The sequence below is a fragment of the Ictalurus furcatus genome, chromosome 6, assembly GCF_023375685.1.
Source record: "Ictalurus furcatus strain D&B chromosome 6, Billie_1.0, whole genome shotgun sequence".
Taxonomy (NCBI): Eukaryota; Metazoa; Chordata; class Actinopteri; order Siluriformes; family Ictaluridae; genus Ictalurus; species Ictalurus furcatus.
The window spans coordinates 1,406,836-1,427,527 of record NC_071260.1 but is presented as its reverse complement, the minus strand read 5'-3'; the positions used below and the strand labels follow the sequence as shown (position 1 = coordinate 1,427,527).

General features: G+C 39.4%; 3 protein-coding genes across 3 annotated transcripts; 2 read left to right on the top strand and 1 right to left on the bottom strand.

Moving 5' to 3' along the window:
- Positions 1–4,446: 4,446 nt before the first annotated feature.
- LOC128609344 (CD209 antigen-like protein E) lies at positions 4,447–8,151 on the top strand. Its single transcript, XM_053627876.1, has 5 exons — positions 4,447–4,908; positions 5,017–5,352; positions 5,587–5,732; positions 6,401–6,507; positions 6,926–8,151. Exons 1-5 carry the CDS (start codon positions 4,755–4,757, stop codon positions 7,068–7,070), a joined length of 888 nt encoding a protein of 295 aa, XP_053483851.1. The 5' UTR covers positions 4,447–4,754; the 3' UTR covers positions 7,071–8,151.
- A 2,488-nt stretch (positions 8,152–10,639) lies between these two features.
- LOC128609328 (C-type lectin domain family 4 member M-like) lies at positions 10,640–13,227 on the top strand. Its single transcript, XM_053627860.1, has 4 exons — positions 10,640–10,943; positions 11,746–11,891; positions 12,160–12,266; positions 12,711–13,227. The coding sequence occupies exons 1-4, from the start codon at positions 10,640–10,642 to the stop codon at positions 12,853–12,855; spliced, it is 702 nt and encodes a 233-aa protein (XP_053483835.1). The 3' UTR covers positions 12,856–13,227.
- An 829-nt stretch (positions 13,228–14,056) lies between these two features.
- LOC128608443 (UDP-glucuronosyltransferase-like) lies at positions 14,057–19,771 on the bottom strand. The gene is made up of 5 exons (XM_053626140.1): positions 18,802–19,771; positions 17,574–17,705; positions 17,265–17,352; positions 16,752–16,971; positions 14,057–16,340 (listed from the first exon to the last, which is right to left on the bottom strand). The coding sequence occupies exons 1-5, from the start codon at positions 19,657–19,659 to the stop codon at positions 16,061–16,063; spliced, it is 1,578 nt and encodes a 525-aa protein (XP_053482115.1). The 5' UTR covers positions 19,660–19,771; the 3' UTR covers positions 14,057–16,060.
- Positions 19,772–20,692: the final 921 nt, after the last annotated feature.

The window sequence follows — 20,692 nt, the reverse complement described above, 5'->3', positions numbered from 1 at the left end:
TAATCTTCTCCAAATCTCAGTAAGACAAAAATGCTTTAAGTTTAGAAATAATCCGTAGTTGATGAAAACTATTCTTAACGACCGAATTTATTTGCTTGGTTAAGAGTCCAGGATGATACCGAGGTTCCTAACCTGGGAAGAAATTGAGGGGAAATGGTTAAAAACCTGAGTGTCAAAGCGCTGCCTCCGGCGCAGTCGATCGCTCCAGGTGAGCCCATCTTCGTGTGAGAGTGAGAACAAGCAGCTGTCCTGTTCTACCATGCTAGGCACTGCACATCTTTCCTGCTTTGCTTTTCCCAGCTTAGCTAGCTGTGTCATGTCCAGAACTCCCCTCAGATCAACGCTCAGCAATTCCCCACTGGTGCTTTCTGGCATTTCCTCGATCCTCAGCTCCTGTAGCCTGGTGTTTATGTTGAAACTGTGCAGGGCGTCAGTCGCTTCTTCCACTTTAGCTTCCATTTTGCTCCTTTCCTGGAAGTGAGAAGGGCCCGTGTCTTGGGCTTGTTCCAAATAGGCTTACGTGGCCTGCAGTAGAGGGGTTTATGAGTGAGGATGTTCGGACCCAGATGACCTGAGATGTATGTCTGGATGTCAGCTTTGTGTGCTTTTTCCATACTATGAAGAAGTTCCTTCAACTCACACAGCATGTCTGAGCGCCTCGGAGTTTGGCTGCCCAATACAGACATGGCTAAAGCTTCTTGATCCGCCTTGTAGGTTTATAGCTGGAGATTAAAGCCCTTTCCATGCAAGTGGTGTGTTGACCATCTGCTAGTCCTTTTTCTGGTTCTGGCCATAGGACTGCTACCAGCTGTGACTTTAGAGATGGGTCGAGCCTGAACTTGGGTTACCGTTTTTGCGGACTTTCGGATGTTCTCCTTGTGTCTGCGTGGTTTTCTTCTACCCTCCTATGCTCAGTTGCGCATAGGTGTGATTGAGTACGTGCATTGTGCTCTGTGATGGACTGGCATCCCATCCTGGGTGTGTCCCCACCTCACACCCAGTGTTCCCAGGAGGATCCACCGTGACCCTGACCAGTATAAAGTGTTTCCTGGTACTGTAAACTGTGCGTCCAGCTTAACCAGCAACACCTGCTAGTTTTCGTCATTGGACACTTTTAACAAAGCAGACCCCATGCTATGATAAGCGGTGAAACCAGATTGTAAAGGTTCCAATAACTTAGCTGAATTTAAAAACAGGATCAATTGTGACTGCACAACTTTCTCTAACAGCTTTGACAGAAACGATATCTTAGAGACAGGCCGATAATTATTAAAGCAACCTTCATCCAAACCCTGTTTCTTAAGCAGAGGTTGAACAATAGCATGCTTAAAACAATTTGGGACCACCCCAGCATCCAAAGATGAAATTATCAACACCTGGATACTGGGGCCAATTTCAGAAAAAGTTGCTTTTATAATCTCAGAAGGAACATCATCAAGTGAAGTGGACTGTACTGTGTGTGTGTGTGTGTTGTTTGTTTATGATGGAGATGAGTGAAAGTGAGAACACACACACTAACAGTAACATTATTACACAGGAGTTTATAGCGTTAGAGGATTTTAACGCTACAGGAGCAGAACAGGTCAGGCTTCCTCTTTTATTAACAACATTATTCATCATTATACAGCTTTTCATTTACACTCACACACTCACTTCACTGTAAGACACACACATTCCACTTGAACACACACTGCATTGTAATACACACACAAACACACTCACTTCACTTGAACACAGACTCCACTGTAACACACACACACTTCCCAACTGGATAACCCAGGAAACAGGAAGTCTTCTTCTGCCACCGTCTTATAGAAGGGTGTGTGTGTTTACTGACACCCAGAGGCAGAGATCAGTATTACAGCCTCCAGTTTCAAGATTACAAGAAGATTTAAAGTTTAAGATAGTATCTAAGATATGTCAATGTGTTTATTTATCTAAAAAATAAATGTAGAACTACTAATAAATATAAATAAGAGATTACTGTATGTAAGTGTAGCTAACCTCTGTGGGCGTGGACAGCAGGGAAAAGTTGAAGAAACAGTTTAACATTTTGATGGTGGAAATTAATTCCATACTTAAATATCTCAATCTTATCATTAAAAACAGAACAAAAAACAAAAAACAGACTATTGAAATATTATTACCATTTTGTTGGTAACCCTTGAATTGTGGTAGATTTTTGCTGTTGTTGTTGTTATTTATTATTATTGTTAATGTTGTTGTTGTCATTATTGATATTTTTTACTAATCTTTGAATAACATTTACAAGCTTATTTGTCACTGTTTAATTAATCCCTCTTTCTGTACGCACAGCAATGAAATGGTTGCAATAAAATAAAATAAGATCAAATTTATGGCAAATAATCAAATAAAACCATTAAAAAGGTTTTGTTGGAAAAAGAAAATACTTACACTGGACCACTAGGTGGCGGTAATGCACTGATCTGTTGTTTACAAACCGCAATCAAACTAAAAGAAAAAAAAAGAAGGATTATCTCCCGCTGTAGTTTTTTCTTTCTTTCTTTCTTTCTTTTTTAAACACACACACACACACACACACACACACACACACACACACAGAGAGAAAGAGAGAGAGAGAGAGATCGAGATCTGGACAATATCAGTCTTCCCCTCCACACTACAGAAATGTGTTATATTTAATGAAACTATTACAGAAGTGTAGGGGAGAGTGGGGTCAATTGTAACACCATGAATTACAGTGGTTAGGTGACACTTTTTGAGCAAATGACCCCAAATGGACATTATGAATTTTCTGCAACCGCATGCCTTTACCACACTACTACTACTAAAAAAAAGTTTTTTTTATCAACTTTATGAATTATTCTCAATTACAATTTCAAATTTTTGTTCTTACATAATGCAACTGAAATATGCAATTTATTTAGAAATTTACATTACACCAAACAGTGCAAACGATAATTATTTAAAGAAAGGATATTTAAAGAAAGGCTTTTTTTTTTTCTTCTTTTTTTTCTTTTTAAACATTGTTTGCACTTTATGCTATAGATGGCGCTGTTACTATTTTTGCACAGCAACCAGAAGACAAGTTTGGGCATTCTTCTCAAATCCGAGTTCCCCAAATCAACATGGCTGAAATAAACAGCATCAGAAATAAACACTGTAAAAGAACTATGTACAGTACTAAGTACAATCCCCTCTGAAACTACTGGAAGAGAAGAGAAGAGAAGAGAAGTTAGAACGCCCTGCATACTGATTTTCCTCACAGCTACCAGGCTCACAACAATGTGATATATTCTCAGTATTTATGTCCAGAAGAAAAGGAAGAAAAAAAAAACCCAGGATATATATGTGTAATCAAACACAATTCTCATCTTTACTCTTACACACGTTTATGCATTTTATAAATGTGCAGAGATTTTTGTATGATTTTTTTTCTTTTAATCTTCAGCACGGCTTGTGCTTTTTAAATACCTGATTAATATTTTAAGACTAGCCGAACATATATCACATCACACATTCTCTGATTTAAAGCTAATATAAATAAATAAATAAATAAAAGAAAAGAGCAGCAGGTCTAACATGTCCTCTTTTTGATTTTGTAAAGACCGAAAATGCTACATTTTGTACAGGTTGTAAAAGATTAATTAGATCTTAGATTAGATTAGATTACATGATGAATTAGATTAGATGAATTAGCTCTTTAGCACACTAAACTGTGTGTCCGGATGTGAGACAAGTTTGAGAGAAGGAAACTAATCAAGTCACTCCTTTGACAACCACAATATTATAATACATATATATATATATATATATATATATATATATATATATATATATATATATATATATATATATATATACATATCACACATTCTAAATTGATGTGATGATGCACGGCCAGACTACTTTGCATAAATAAGCACCCATGTATAATCATAAATGGTAAGAATCAGAGCACTCGGCTCATGAACACTGCTTATTGCGGATTGCATGAAGCGTGTGAAAAGGTCCAAGAAGATGATTGTCACCGACAGTGAAGTAAAGTTACTGTTGCATGAAGTTGAGCAAAACAAAAATGCTTTATTTGACACTTGCTTTGTCTAATAATTCTTTTTTTTTAAAGATGAAGAAGAATTTATAAGTACATGTTTGAATTCTATAGTCCCAATTAAATTTAGAAATTCATCATTCCAAATCCGGTTTTGGAAATGCAATGTGTTATGAGTTTTTACTCACGCACAACTGTATGCTTTAACAGTACTGAGTGTGTTGAAAAGATCTTCAGTACGAGCATTAGGGCCTTTTATGATTTCATGACCCTGATCACACCCTGGACATTTTTCACCACAGATACAAGTATAAGAATACAAGTATTGGGTTTCAATAATACTCAAGTAAAGTATACGGACATAAAATGATACTTTTTAGGTCTATGATGACTTTTAGGTCTATGATGTAGAATATAAAGCACTTCTATAAGCTGCTCTGGGCAGAAAGTGTCTGCATAATGATATAAATGTAAAGGTTTTGAGTGTTGAATTCTGACACAGAGAATTTATACAGTCCAGTGGCTACTGAGAGTCTAAAGAGAGTAATTGTAAACATGGGCCTCAAAATGTGTTTGATGATGTCTGATGTGGTCTCACCCCAACTTCCTGGCCATTTTACACACAGAGTTCTTTAGAACTGGGGGCTGCGGTGGAGACTGTAGAGATCTACGCTTAAAACAGATTGAAGTCTCATTGTAGTTCCAGCGTCTTTATAGAGAGATGATGAAATCAGTTTATGAAAACTCGAGATTTGCAGCACACAGCAGTTCAGCTGATCTAAACGATAGCACGGACTCGTATGAAGATATCTACGCGAATGAAGATGTAATAGAAATGCGAGGGACCAGAAGCAATAAAGAGACTATGACTTCAGGTACGTGCACACACATTTATATGCAGACTACTTCACCTGATAACAGCCCAAAGGATTATTACACCATGGTATGTAGATTATACATATGTATGTACTTTCTGGCTTTAGAACCAAACACCTCAGGACATAGATGCTACAGACTGGCTGTGGTGTGTCTGCTGATGCTGATTGTTCTTCTGCTGGCTGCCATCGCAATACTGTGGTTCAAGCTGACTACCGAGAAAGACCAAATACAGCCCAGTTATAACAACATGACTACACAGAGATACCAGTTAGAGACCAGTTGCAGCAACCTAACTGCTGAGAGAGAACAGTTACAGACCAGTTACAGAAAGCTGACTGCTGAGAGAGACCAGTTAACGACCAGTTATAAAAAATCAGCTGAAGAAAGAGACCAGTTTCTGAAGAAGACAGAAGAACTCCAGAACAGGATTTCTCAACTGAGTATGTGATTATTTATTTATTGATGATATTATTTACTCACATCAATCAATGCATGGATTCATTCACAGGGTCCTGCAGAGGGTTCATAAACCTGATAGAAATGTCAATCACTTGATAGAATATATATATATATATATATATATATATATATATATATATATATATATATATATATATATATATAATGCAGTGCTGTTATGAAGGTGCTTGTGTTTTAATCTTGTGTCTGGACAGAGAGAAACATTAATACACCAGGATGGAAATACTTTAGCTCCAGTATTTACTACATCTCTACTGAGAAGAAGAGCTGGAGTGAGAGCAGACACGACTGCCAGGGAAAAGGAGCAGACCTGGTGATCATAAACAGCAGAGAGGAACAGGTCAGAGAGAACATTTTTAACTGAATCGAGAAAGATTTTCAAATATGTTCTTGTCTGTATAGCTTTGTGTCAGCAGCATAACAGTGGAAGCTAATACCATGTTTATGAATAATTGCACATAGACGTAGCATATATAAGAAATGTGTAGTGGGCCTTGAAAAGAACCTTGTGGAACACCAAACTTGACTTTTAAAGTGAAATGAAATCTGTCAATGTATGTTGATCGATTTAGCGAACTTTAGATATGTATAGTGAACATCAATAAATTGTATTTGTAAAAGGTGCCACCAAAATTTCTGGTCAAAACAGCATGTTTTTATAATCTATAATGATCATTAGAAAGTGAGCTGTTTTCTCTCCTGTGCCAGTCAATACAAATGCATTCAAACAGCGCAGTCAGGCCACTCATGGTAGAAACTGGAGTACGTGTATATACAGGGTTTTGGGGGGGGGGTTTCGGTAACCACCAGGCACTTGAGGAAAGTGTTGTGGCTTGTCTGCTTTTCTGTAACTGTAAACTTATTTAGATTCATGAAAGGACTACATCGAAAAGTGTTGGACAACTTTAAGTTAACGCTTTACCACTGTTACAGAGCGCTGATGCTGGAGACTCCTTCTGTACGTGGTATGTTTATTGTAATGTCTAATCAGTTGTTATTCCTCATTAGGACTTTGTTGAGGTGTGGAGAAGAGGTAAATCTGCTTGGATTGGTGCGACTGACAGAGACAGGGAGGGGGTCTGGAAATGGCTGGATGGTACAGCAGTGACCAATGGGTAAGAGGATGAGTAAGATTGGGTTTGGTCGATGGGTAATCTGAAGTGAATTTAGTATGAGACATACAGAAAAACAGAAGAAATAAGGATGGGGCAAATACTTTTTCACAGCACTGTATAAATATCTAATAATTTATTTAATGATGGCTCCATTTTCTCTGTGTTTGATGATCTTTCTGATTTCTATGCACACTTGGTTTGTTCAGTTCTTTCTGTTTTACAAAACTTTCAACAAAGACATTTTCAGACAGACACATTCCTTAGCCAGAGTTTAAACTCTGATTCAGACTTGACAAATGGACTTGTATGGGCGTGAAAGCATCAGAAATTGTGTATTTATAAGTAGTATAATGAAGTATTTAACGTGACACGGATGAGTGAACACCATCAAAAACAAACTAAAGTTCTCTTCTTTCAGGTTCTGGAGACAGGGTGAACCCAACAATGTTGGGGATGAGGACTGTGCTGTATCTGGCTATCAGTCTGAGCCTGTACCAAATTGGATTGATGTATCCTGTAATCTGCAGAATGTTTGGATCTGTGAGAAGGGAATTAATATCTAAAAATGTTGTACGAGTGAAAAACACCAATTGATTAGGGATTATAATTTTTTTATTACTCTGACCCTAAATAAGTATAGCTGTTGTGTTATTGCTTTTTCGGATACAATTTATGACTTAATGCATATTTCTATATTTCATATTTCTACTTTTATGGAGAACCTAATCTGATCTGATGGCTTCATTGCGTAATCAGATTTTTCAAATCCTATTTTTTGATTTTGCACATTTATGTGTTTAAGCCAGAGGAGGCTCAAGTAAGCATTTCAGAGTTGAATACTTATGTAATCTACAAAAGTCTGCCCTACTGTGCAATTAACTTTTGTGTCACAATAAAATAAAAAAATACTTCGCACCTTGAAACGTTACACATATTGTGTACATGAAAAGATAAAATCCCCAATTAAGTTATAACATTACAAAAGATCAACTCTTCAATGAATATATCCAAGACACTGTATATAATACTCAATCTAAACATCCAAACCTGATTTCCAAATGGATTTTTCCTCTAATTAATGCGCTTAACGAGTGCAGCACTACTTTAATTAACACCAGAAATGATATTATTGATTGGGAAAAACCTTTCAGCACGTGCATGGTTCTTCAAGCTGGTCCTACTGAGCCATAGAAGGACACGCCTAATCAGTCTTTACCATCATTAGACCATCCAGGCCCATTCTCATCAACAGATTCCATCATGTATATAATGTTCGGTCAGTGTCTCCCAGCCCCAGGCTGAACATGGCCCACGTTGTCATCAGTTTCACACGTACTCCCTTCGTCTGCATTGGTTTCCTCTGAGTTTTCCAGTTTCCTCCCACTGTCCAAAAACATGTCGATAGGTGCATTGGTTAAGATAAATTGGCCCTAGGTGTAACTGTGTGTGAATAGTGTCCTGCGATGGACCGGTGTCCCATCAGGGGTGAACTCTTCTGTGTCGTGCCTTGTGTTACTCTGGAGCTTCCCTGACCCTGACCACATCCTGGACACGTTCCACCATAGATACAAGAATACAAGTATAAGTGTAAGCAAATAAAAATTATATTTACATATAGTAAAAATAAAAGTACATTGACTAGTATGAGAGAATGTTCTGTAAGCTGTTCTTGTAAAATGCATCTGCATAATGATATGAATGTAAATATTTTGAGGGTCAAATTCTGACATAGAGAACTCATGCAATCCAGTGGCCATGTCTACTGAGACTGCAAAGAGAGTAGTTATAGATATGGGCCTCAAAAAGCGATGCATGTGTATTATGTCAACTTCCTGTGATGAGAACAGAGTTTGTTGGGGTTTTTTTTCTTCACAAACCACACACGGAGTTCTTCAGAGCTGGGGGATGTGGTGGAGACTGTAGAGATCTACATGTTTTGTGAAAAACAGCTTGAAGGCTCATTGTAGTTCGGGCATCTTTATAGTGAGATGAGGAAATCGGTTGATGAAAATTTTCAGCACGCATCAGTTCAGCTGATCTAGATGAGAGCACAGACTCATGTGAAGATATCTACGCGAATGAAGATGCAACAGAAAAGCAAGTGGCTGATGAATAAATGAATAAATGGCCAGAAGCACAAAGGAACTATGGTTTCAGGTTTGCACACAACCACGTAGACACAGATTGCGTCACCTGATAACAGCCCAAAGGATATTACATCATCATATGTAGAAAATACACACAGTCATGTGAAAAAATAAATACATCCAATGGAAATTGTTGCCTTTTTTTGACATATTTGGACAAAAAATCAAAAACAAACATTTGGAATAAAATCACTGAATGCAAGCTCTCCGGTCTCTGAGGCAGCGAAGCAACCCCAAACCATAACATTTCCACCACCATGCTTCACAGTTAGTATGAGTTGCTTCTCCTGAAACGCTATCTTTGGTCAGCGCCAAATATGTCTGCTGTTACTGTGGCTAAAAAACTCTATCTTTGATTGGTCTGTCCAGAGCACATTATTCCAAAAGGCCTGGTCTTTGTTTATATGCTCATCTGCAAACTGTAGTCTTGCACTTGGGTGTCATGGCTCCTCTGAGCTGCAGCAGTGCCTAGCAGAGTCTTGGTGTTTAACTCTGCATCGTCGATGGGGGTTATGTATTTCAGTACAGCCCGCCTGCTTTTTTTTCTTCTTCTGGGGTTTATGGGGGGCTTTTTCTTCAGTACCATTTGCAGCAGCAGCAGCATGCTTCTCTCTTTTCTATGTCTGTGCATGTCTATCAGAGCAAGTATTCGTACTCACTCAGCAGCAGCAGCAGTATAGCAGATCTAGTCCGCCGAGACAAAACCTTTTAACGCTCCAATCATATCTATAAAAGCTCATAATCTCATTCTGAGAGTTATTATGGCTGAAATAGACTCTATGCAATGAAGAGTGTCTCTGTCCCTGAATTAACAACTTAAAGGAGTGGTTAACCTGCTATATCCTGGGTTACAGTAGAACATATGTAAGTATATAAACCAAAGAAACAAGCAAGGAAAACTTTTGAGTGACTTTTAAGAGAAATTAAAGCTCCAATTTAGAAAGGTAGTAAAAAAATAGTATAGAGCTGGGCTTCAGAAAGTGTTGCTTATTGTTTCGAAGTTGATTGTGAATGTTGCTTGGTGTGTGAGGAGATAAGATCTTACCTGTACTTCCTGTCCTAATAATAGAGAATTTTCACATAACGACCGAAAGTTTATTAGGCTTGAGGACTTGGAGGCTGCAGTGGAGACTGTAGAGATCTACAAGTTAAAATACATTAAAGCTCTCTGTAGATCCAGCGTCTTTAAGGAAGAGAACATAAACAAAAGATGAGGTCCTACACCATTAATTGTACTGTTTTTATTACTCTACTTCTCTTCTCCTCTCTTGCTTGATGTTATTCATAGATGCTGTCCTGTTTGTGCTAGCATAAGGAAATGTCTCTGGCGGAGACTATCATGCACTTTTGTAGATCGCTCTGGAAAAGAACATCTGCTCAGTAATGTAAACAACATTTTGAGTTTTGACATTCAAGAGAAATGAAAGTTCCAATTATAGCAAAACATTGTATAGAGCTTGGTGCATGGTGCCTGGTGTGTGGGGAGATACAGTAAGATCTCACCTCTACTTCCTGTCCTGATAACAGAGAATTATTACATAACCACTGAAAGTTCGCCAGGCTTGAGCAGTTGGAGGCTGCATTGGAGACTGTAGAGATCTACAAGTTAAAAGACATCGAAGGCTCTTTGTAGATTCAGCGTCTTTTTACGGACGGGAACGCGAACAAAACATGAGTGTATCGATTTATGAAAACATAGTATTTTTGCCAGGCAGCAGCTCAGCTGATCTTAAGGATGGTAGGAATTCATGTGAAGATATCTACATGAATCAAGTCAGAGAAACTCAAGTGACCAGATGCAAGAAAGAAACTATGACTTCAGGTACACTCACACACTCACATTTATACACAGATATAAACTAATCCAAACCCATTCAAAATCCCAAATCAGTATTATACCATTCTATGTAGATAATATATACAGTGTTTATTTATTTCTAACTTTAGAACCCAGCACTGCAGGATGCAGATGTTTCACACTGGCTATGTGTCTGCTGATGCTGGTTCTTCTCTTGCTGGCAGCTACTGCAATACTGTGGGTCAATTTTAACAACCTGACTATAGAGAAACACCATCTACAGACCAGTTACAATAATCTGACTACAGAGAGAGACCATCTACAGACCAGTTACAATAATCTGACCACAGAGAGAGACCAGTTAGAGACCAGTTACAAAAATCTGATTGCCGAGAATGAACGGTTAAAGATCAGTAACAAAAAAGTGGCTGAAGAGAGAGACCAGTTTCAGAAGAACAGAGAAGAACTCCAGAGGGGGCTTTCTCAGCTGAGTGAGTGACTATACATTGTGTTAACTTCAAAAAGATGCAGCACATCTACAAATTCTATACCACTTATCCTTTTCAGGGTCACAGGGAAACCTGGAGCCTATCCCAGGGAGCATCCAATCCAATACACACTCACACACCCATTCATACACTACGGACACTTTAGGCATGCCACTCACCCTACCATGCATGTCTTTGGACTAGGGGAGGAAACCCCCACAGCACGGGGAGAACATGCAAACTCCACACACACAGAGCTGCAGTGGGAATCGAACCCCTGACCCTAGCAGTGTGACGCGAATGTGCTAACCACTAAGCCACCATGCGCGCGTGATGGTATTTTACTTTAAAATACCCCCATCAATGGTTCTCTGTTCCTTCTCACCTTCTCGGTTACTGGCAGTTCATCTATGGCTCCGAGTGACAGGGATACCTGGTGGTTGTCTGGTGTTTATAAAACTACAGTTACATACATAACTAGCATTTCACTCCTCCCAACCATCAGGGGCATTGTTTAACACTTGCATAACCTAGACCACGTGGGGTGGGGGCACAAGGTGATAAGAATAAAGAGACAGATCATTGGCTATGGTGTTTTATAGTAAAATATTAAGTCATACAATCACCATGTGACTTAGTGGACTTAGTATTGCACGTGCACATGAACGTATCCTGGTGTTTATAAGTTGGCACTTAGGACGCGTGAAACAGAACTCACACGCGTGGATTAATTGATGGACTGGTTGGTGGTTATAATGCAGTGCGGTTATGAAGGTGCTTGTGTTTTACTCTTCTGTCTGGACAGAGAGAGACATTAACACACCAGGATGGAAATACTTCAGCTCCAGTATTTACTACATCTCTACTGAGAAGAAGAGCTGGGATGAGAGCAGACACGACTGCCGGGGAAAAGGAGCAGACCTGGTGATCATAAACAGCAGAGAGGAACAGGTCAGAGAGAACATTTTTAACTGAATCGAGAAAGATTTTCAAAAATGTTCTTGTTTGATAAACGCCGAATGTGTATTTGTTGTCTATCTGGTCCACACTATAAGATTTATATATACAATCCTATAGAATATTGTTGTCTGCTTTTTCTGTAACTGTAAACGTTTCTGGATTCATGAAAGGACTGCATGGAAAATGTGCTGCTCGTAACCCCTGACCCGTGTTGGACAATGTTTATTGGAATGTCTAATGAGTTGTTACTCCTCACCAGGACTTTGTGGATGTGTGGAGAAGAGGTGAGGCGGGTTGGATTGGTCTGACTGACAGAGAAAGGGAAGGGGTCTGGAAATGGGTGGATGGTACAGAACTGACCAGTGGGTAAGAGATCACGATACTAAACCCTGCTTATAATGGATGTTATTAATTATAATTAATGTTATCCGGTTCACATTTCCAGATGTTGGTATAAGTCTGGTAAGTTAGCATCTTGATGATGACTTGCATGTGAATTACCTAGTGTTTAAAGCTGCTTTCACATGCAGGGTTTAGTTGGAACCGAACCCCTCAGCTGAAAACAAACAAGCTGGTGGACAATGTTGTACTGCAGTCGTTGTGCCTGCTATCCAGTTTGATAGCGTTGTTAAATATAAACCTTCAGATTGCATTTTTAAATGAACGCCTGATGGAAATCAGACTCACCTTAAGTAACAGAAATTTCCCGACTGTTGAGTATAATGAGTGTAATCAGACATATAGTGTGACCCGGAGGACTGAAAACCCTCATAAACACACTGGATTCACTCACTGCTTCTCTTCTTTCAGGTTCTGGGGTGATGGAGAACCCAACAGCAGAGGTGATGAGGACTGTGCTATATCTGGCAATTGGTCTAAATCTGCTCTGAACTGGGTTGATATTTCCTGTAATAACCGGTATGTCTGGATCTGTGAGAAGAACATTTCGAGCTGAAATGTGAGTTATGAATGAAATAGATTTCAGATCATAAGTTTTTTTTTTTCTTCTTAAATAATCTGATGTTTGTATTGGTGGAGAGAGAATAAAACCAGCCTGACCTTCTCCCAGGAACACATTAAAGGAACTATACCACAGAAGTAGCTGTTGTGTTGTTAGCTCTTTATGCTTATACATTTTCTTTTACATTTACATATTTCTACTTTGATGGATAAGGTTAACCTTGTAAAATCTGACTTTATTCATTTATACGGGAAAACTTAATAAACATGACGATGCAATAAATTAGTTCTCTGTCAAAAATTACTCACAGGTGCATGAGGTAAGACATTTCATATATATATACTTAAGAATACCCTGCTGAAAAAAACCCAAGAGAGATACAAACCCTCAAAGAATTTGAAGCAGTTTGAATGGTTATAATGGGAATTGTATTAGTTTTAATGGAAACTGTAATGGTCCCTGTGGGTCTCTACTGGTAATTTGTTGCCTTCTATTGGTGGCATGTTATGTCTAGTGGATACCATTAAGCACCAGTAATGGTAACGGTAATGTTTTGGTTAGCTGATGGTTTATAATGGTATTTGTAGTGGAAACCATTAGAATGTCTGTGATGGTTTCTGTTGTATTGGGTTATTTTTTCAGCAGGGTAGGTTTCTAACCGTTAAGTGGGTGGGTTCAACATTTGAATTTTTTTATACTCCTTGAGTCCACCCCATTTCCTGCCCATGTTCGTAAAGCTCCGCCCCCATGACCTATGGTGGCCTGTAGGGTAAAGTTTAGCTAGAGTTTACAAAGTTAAACTATCATAAGGATTAGCATCATCATTAGCATGGCATGACTTCCAAATAACAAGGTGTGGAAGACTTTGTATGGAAGTTTTTCTGTATAAGAGAAATATATTTCAGTCAGAAGGTCATGCTGGAAAGCGTCTCCTAAAAACATGTCAGTAGGTGGACTGGCTCAGATAAAATTGCCCCCAGGTGTGAATGAGTGTGTGTATGATGCCCTGCAGTGGACTGGCATCCCGTTATATTTCATATTTGCGTATATAATGATGGCCTTAAACTGTCAGGCAGTGGTGCTGGATTTAACACCGCTCCCTTAGCTCAAGCCAATATCATGCAAGAATTAGTTTTAATTTAGTTTTTTAAATTGCCTGAGGATGTATTTACCACATGAATAAAACCACATGGAAAAAAAAGAAAGAAATGGTTTTATTTTTGGATCGTGTGTACTGAAAAAACAAACAAACATGCAAACAAAGAATTTTATGAATTGAATCAATATACATGAAAATATACATTTTTGGAAGCTTTTTGAAAATATATTCTGCTGGATCATTTCTACTCCATCAAAATTTTATGCTGCTATTTAATTAATAAAACAGCATCTGGGATATTTTCATCCTGTTCCATTTTTTACCGAAAATAAAACCAATTTTATAACACATCACGTACAGCCGATTATTTTTTAACAAATAAAGTCCTTCTCTGTCTTTCAGTTAAAGTGGAGGGAAAATCAACTTACACTATTTTCATCATCAATTTTTTTTTTAAAGAATTTATAATAACGATTAAACCTAATACAAACAAAAATGGCCAAATCTTAAAGCCAAGTGTGAAATAATAATAATAATAATAATTTAAAATAATAATAATAATAATATAGCTTATTAGAGCCAATAATCACAGTCTAGCATCACTGTTCGACTTGTCTCGTTTCCATTCTTATTGTCCATTTAGCTTTAAACTGAAGTTAGAGTTCAGCATCACTCGCTACAGCTGAGTGCAAAAAGACAAAAATGACAAAAAAAATTTTTATTCTAGACGTTTCCTTCATTATCACAAAGTAAAGCAAAAATGCTCAAAGTGTGTATGTTAAAATATCAATAAGTAAGGAATAACACACTCAGAGTGTGGGGCTCAGATAGAGGAAAATAACGAGTGTGACGAGTTTCCTATAACAGCACGTCCGCAGGTGTTTTCTCATCCCACGGCTGCTTTTTTTATATTTGAGTAAACATGTCATACTTTTTTATCTGTTTCTAGTCACATGTAATGTTGTACTAGCTGTAAACAGTCGCTCCCTCACAAGCCTCTCTTTTTTTCTCTCGAAGTTTAAAAAAAAATATATCAAAACGCATCTTGTCACGTTACAGAGAAACCGCTATTACAATAGAAATGACAATGCATTGTTACGAACCTCTGAATGACGGCTTTCGGTCACGTTAAAAATCTGATGTTTAATACGGACACTGGATTTACGCTAACGATAGCTTATGTCATATAAAACTAAGCATCTTATACAGTTACATTCATCTGCTTTTCCGGTAAATTCCTACACTAAATAATTCTGGTTCATTTGACCTGCTTTGATCATCTACAGCGTGTAAAGCCGGGTGGAGGTAGCCATGTTCAAGAGGTAGAACAGCAACGTAAAGTCACGGTATGATAATCATCCGACCCAGTACATCAACTCTGTATATCCGAACAGAACAATATGATACGTGAGGGGAAAATTAGAAGCTGTGTTAAATGGAGCACCTTCAGTAGTTTATCTCTGTTTATCTCTTTAAAAAGAAAGACAAGATTATTATTATTATTATTATTATTATAAGTAATTTTTTTTTTAAAGAAATCCTGTAGCGTATTCAGAGGCGCCGATATTGCTAAAGAGAAAATTTGGACTGTATAGAGAAAAAAACATCAACCCGAGTTTGAATGTGGACAGGATTAATCCTACTGACAGCAAAAATGATCACGCGTAGCATTTAACCTTATTTTATACGATTATTACAAAATGTATATAATAATTTTTTTTTTGTTGTTTACTATTCAACACCTTACTGTTGACACAAATACTTATATTTTAAATTGGTTTTTAAAATCAAGAAAAGTACACTGTGAAGTGAAAGCAAGTGCTACTGGAAACTAGTACATGGTTCACGTTCTGCGTCCTTTCCCCTTCTGTGAATCCGCTTTTCACCAGGTGAATGTGAGCGAATTATGGCTCTTTTTTTTTTTAGTGACATCATAACAACCGTAACTGCAATGGCTAAACCATAATTGCTGGCACCCCTGAATATTAAATTGAACATGGTGATGAGAACCCTATAACTATTTCAGATTTTCACTTTATGACATCACGCCGATAAATTAAAGTCGGCACCAAATCGATTCCTGATCATTCACTGGCTGTTTCACTCCTTTTTGCTCTTCTGAGCCCTCCGGAAACACTTCCTGAAACAGAGCGCGCAGGTTTTGACGGCGATAAAAACGACGGTGGATAGAACGAGCAGGAGGAAGCCGATGACATCGAGACTGTGGTACTGAACCCAGTTGAGGTGGTGAGCGGCCGGTCTCAGGTGCTCGGCACTTCCGTGTCTCATCACAAACTCGGTCCAGAACACGGCCAAGTCCAGCGGCTCGATCGGACGGTCTTTATGGATCAAAGACAGCTGTGTTATCTTCTCTTTGTAGCTGTGAACGGGAAAAACAGCACAGTCTTCATCAGCACAAAGCACACAAATGATTGTTTGATATAAAACATTGTGTGTTGTGCTGTTCTAGGAAAATAGAGAAGCAGAGTTAGTCTTAAATGGTCTGCACTTATATAGCGCCTTTTAACCTTAGCGGTTCTACCATTCTACAGGGTTCAGCGTCTTGCCCAAGGACACTTCGGCATGTGGAGGCACGTGAGCCGGGGATCGAACCTCCAACCCTACGATTGGTGGACAACCTGCTCTACCACCCGAGCCTCTGACGCTGGAGACGTAAAATGACAATCTCCTAACTTTAATAAAACTTCATCATATCAACGATTGCGCAGGTTTTTAATCCATTTACGTGGAGCGTCTACACCACTGTTGATTGAAATGTCTTTGTTGTTACCGCTTGTTGTTGAGGACTTTCCTGAGTGCCCCCAGCAGTTGCTCTGAGGTCAGGTCAAACATGGTCAGGCTCTCTGCAACTCCACGCACCACCATGCGTAGAACATTGTCTGTCTGATCTCCGAACAGCGGGATCATCACCATCGGCACGCCGTTACAGATACCCTCGTAGATGCCATGGGTTCCTCCGTGCGTGATGAACACCTTAGCCTTGGGGTGTGCTTTTTAACATGGCGATGAAAGAAAAAAAAAAAGGAAAATATTATCATGCATCATTAGATTTCCTCGAATCTTTCAGATTTAAATATCAACGCTGTTTGAAACAAGAACTCCTTCAGTGTGTGTTAATGACCTTCGGTGTCAGTTTTTGACCAAAGTATCCAAGTAGTGTTAGCTGGAAACGTACAGTATAATCGGTAATCATAGACCTGTGTGATAGATAGATGTGTGTGTGTGTGAGAGAAAATGGGGACCGAGTGTCTATTTATTACGGTTAGAGGACGTGTAAACAAACCTAAGAGGTCGTTCTGCGGAAGCCACTCCATCACTTTGACATTTTCAGGAATGTCTTTGGGAATGACCCCGGTGTATCGCCACAGAACCTGAAAATCAAATCATTATCGGTGACGCCGCTTCATTACACCGCCCGCTCGCTGATTATTTTACTATAACCTCACAACATGAAGTGTTTCCTTCCTCAGAGCTTACCGTCACGTTTATGCCGTTTCTCGATAAATATCACAGGAAGTGATTAGATAGAACTGTGTTTAAAGTCAGTTATCACTCGCTCTACGATAACGTATAAAATGTATTTTCTCCTCACCCTCTGAGGAATCTGCCGAAAAGCCTCGAAAAACTCCCGGGCTTTGAACTCCGGCAGCTCGGACACGAGGGAGCCCAAAGTGAACACGACGAAGCCGTGATCTCCAGAACCGTCCACGAACTCCTCCAGATCCTGCACAGGAAACAGCGATCAGCAGTGCGTCGTACTTCCGAATCGACCCGAGAGCGAAGATCATTCGACGCGTCGTGAAAGCAGCTCTGATGGCAAATCTCAGGTTTATAGAACATTAATCATCATTATATAAGTATATATTGTATCAGAGATGTTGGTCACTGTATCTGCTTACATGGTGGAGATGTTTAAAGAAGGGATTAAAACATTTTTTCATTACATCACCAGGTAGCGGTGGATAAATGAGTGGGTCTGCAGCAAGAAAATCCTATTGTATTCGTTAAAAGGTTACGACAGCTGATAAAAACACGAGCGTACCTGATGAACTGTGTAAAGGTCAGGAGGGAAACGCTGTGTAAATCCGACCAATCAAACACGTAGTTCGTTCCGCCTCTCTGAAGAGAACTACACCTAAATATATACAGCTCGGATAAAAACTGATCGGATCTTTACACGAGTATGCCATATAGATAGAGCTAGACTGTATATTTCGAACATTTCATAAATCACCTACGTATATAATTTACTACTTCCTGTAACGGGGATTTCAAATCATGACGGTTCATGTTTTCTTTTGATTCTCCATCGAATTATTTTCCTCCTACAAGAAAATGAATTAGCTGTAATTAGCATCTGTAGTGTGTTTCTCTGTTCACAGCACACACACACACACGCACACACACGCACAGACTCTGAATCAGATTACCATGAGGATTTAACCTTCACCCTGATTTCACTGATGATGAAATTTAAACATTATCAGGAGCTCAGCGTGACCCAGCAATACTGAGATTATTTCGTGCCTTATATGGACATTAACCCTGACACTAACGCTATTTATAGCATTAACACAACAATAAAACCACCGAGAGGTGACGTGAATAACATCAGTTCAACAGACAGTTCTCGAAGTTGATGTGTTGGAAGCAGGAAAAATGGGCAAGTGATGTCTAGACGTCTGGGTCAGAGCGTCCGAAATCCAACACTTAGTGACGTTATATTATAGGAAAACATCGTTGCTAATGTAATTCAGCCGAAATGTATGATTTACTACTACTACTAGACGTTAATTAATTAATTAATTATCATGACTCACGGCAGGCAGAGGATTCTTCTTGGCACAGTTGATGCCCCCAATTCTGACCGCATTGGGCATTACAGGTCTCGGGTACTCAAAGGTGAAGTCATATCTATAAAGCCAAATTGCGGCATGTCCGAGGACGTCTCTGAACGTAACATCCTTCTTGAGATATCTGCTGGTGAGTTCATCAAAGCTGGAGAAAAATATTTTGCAAAGGATGCTCTCGAATCCCGTCATGAGCACGTTCTTGACCCTCTGAGAAAACGTCATGACGTCGGTGTTGCCTGTGAAAAAGCGCGGGATGTAGGACGGAGGCGATGGGCACTGAGCGGCTTCCAGATCCAATCCGCAGGGAAGTCCACGCAGGAAATAAACGGCGGGAAGGGAGAAAGCCTCGGCGATGATGGGGCCACAAGGCAGGAAGGGATCGGTGAGCATGAGATCGAAGCGTTCCTCGCGCAGGTTCTGCATCAGAGGCTCGTTATACAGCAGCGCCTCGCATCCTTTCACCTGCATGTTCGTGAAGCTGAGGAGCCCGATGATGTTCTCCAATAAGTCAGAGATCCGCGGTGCTTTCGTAATGCCCTCCTTCAACTTATTCATGCTTTCATCCAGTTCGGCCTTGGTGTACGGAACCTTAAAGCTCCGAGCGGCGTACGCGTCAGAGCCATGGATCAACACGCTGGTCTCGGGAACCAGGACCACCATTTCATGTCCTCTCCGAGACAATTCCTCCACCAAGATCTTCATACTGAGCCAGTGGCTGCCGTCCACGGGCATCACCAGGACCTTCCGCCCTTCCACTGGTCCTAAAAAGCTGCAAAGATAAATCTGGAGACAGAGAGCTGCAAGAAGACGAGGCATTTTTAGCATAAAAGTTTCTAATTACGTCTAGAGGAAGCAGATTTTGGAGGAAAAAAAAAGGAGGAGGAATGTGAGAAGAACAGGCCCGGTACTCGAGCTCTTAGCATTCCTACTGAGCCTCTCGCAGGCACAACAGGAAATATGAGACTCTGGGATGAAGGAGGGGCCATGTAGGGGTGTACAAGGTTGCGTGCCTGTGTGTGTTTGTGTATGTGATTGCGTGCAAAGGATGTGTGTGTGAGAGTGTGTGAGAGTGTGTGAGAGTGTGTGTAGCCTTGAGCTTCAATCACATCAGGTTGTAATCCAGTGGTCTACCACTACAAAGTCCACAAAGTGGGTTAAAGACTTTCAAAGCCAGTCTGACAGCTTTTTACACAAACAGCCACAGCGATCGCTTTTCCACACTAATCTAGTACTTATTCCTCTCCTTTTCTTCACCAGACATTTGAGCTAATGAGCACACGTCTGTCATTCCTGCTGTGTAAACAAAAAACACTCAGACTCAGAAGGTTAATAAGACTTCTTTCTCCCTCCCTCCCTGTGTGGGCAGGAAGAGCATTGCCTCATGTTTCCTGCTGACTGTGTGGAAAGGAAAAGCGAAATAAAAGGAAACGAGGCTTTCTCATGCAAAATCCTTTCATTAATATATAGACTTTAAAGACTTGTATAAATAATAACAAGTCTTTAAACTTATGTTCTACTATTTTAGATATATTTTTTAACCAAGAATGCCTAGAAATTATACTGGTCTAAACTGTACTGATTCATTAAAATAAAAAATAAAACAATACAAACAGATCAAACTAGCAGAGAAATAATACTAACACTGCCTAATTTATTCATTTCAATAGCAAAATATATGACATAATATTACTGGAGATAATATGAGGTGATACGCAGGACAGGGGCTGTAGCGTGTAAACTATTGTGTCATGTAGAAGCGACAAATTTAGCAGCAATATTGGGAGCAAATACAGGTTAGATGATAAAAAGTGACTGATGTGGGTTTGTAAAGCGCAGGTGGGATGTGGTATTGAGTCAC

Excerpts from the sequence above, each read along its gene's own strand:
- LOC128609328 (XM_053627860.1), top strand. The coding sequence starts at position 10,640 with ATGTGTCTGCTGATGCTGGTTCTTCTCTTGCTGGCAGCTACTGCAATA. Across the intron at positions 11,892-12,159 it reads TAAACAGCAGAGAGGAACAG|GACTTTGTGGATGTGTGGAG; the intron begins GTCAGAGAGAAC and ends ACTCCTCACCAG. Across the intron at positions 12,267-12,710 it reads GGTACAGAACTGACCAGTGG|GTTCTGGGGTGATGGAGAAC; the intron begins GTAAGAGATCAC and ends CTCTTCTTTCAG.
- LOC128609344 (XM_053627876.1), top strand. The coding sequence starts at position 4,755 with ATGATGAAATCAGTTTATGAAAACTCGAGATTTGCAGCACACAGCAGT. Across the intron at positions 5,353-5,586 it reads GAACAGGATTTCTCAACTGA|AGAGAAACATTAATACACCA; the intron begins GTATGTGATTAT and ends GTGTCTGGACAG. Across the intron at positions 6,508-6,925 it reads GGTACAGCAGTGACCAATGG|GTTCTGGAGACAGGGTGAAC; the intron begins GTAAGAGGATGA and ends CTCTTCTTTCAG.
- LOC128608443 (XM_053626140.1), bottom strand. The coding sequence starts at position 19,659 with ATGCTAAAAATGCCTCGTCTTCTTGCAGCTCTCTGTCTCCAGATTTAT. Across the intron at positions 17,706-18,801 it reads AGAAGAATCCTCTGCCTGCC|GATCTGGAGGAGTTCGTGGA; the intron begins GTGAGTCATGAT and ends TTTCCTGTGCAG. Across the intron at positions 16,972-17,264 it reads TCCGCAGAACGACCTCTTAG|CACACCCCAAGGCTAAGGTG; the intron begins GTTTGTTTACAC and ends CATGTTAAAAAG.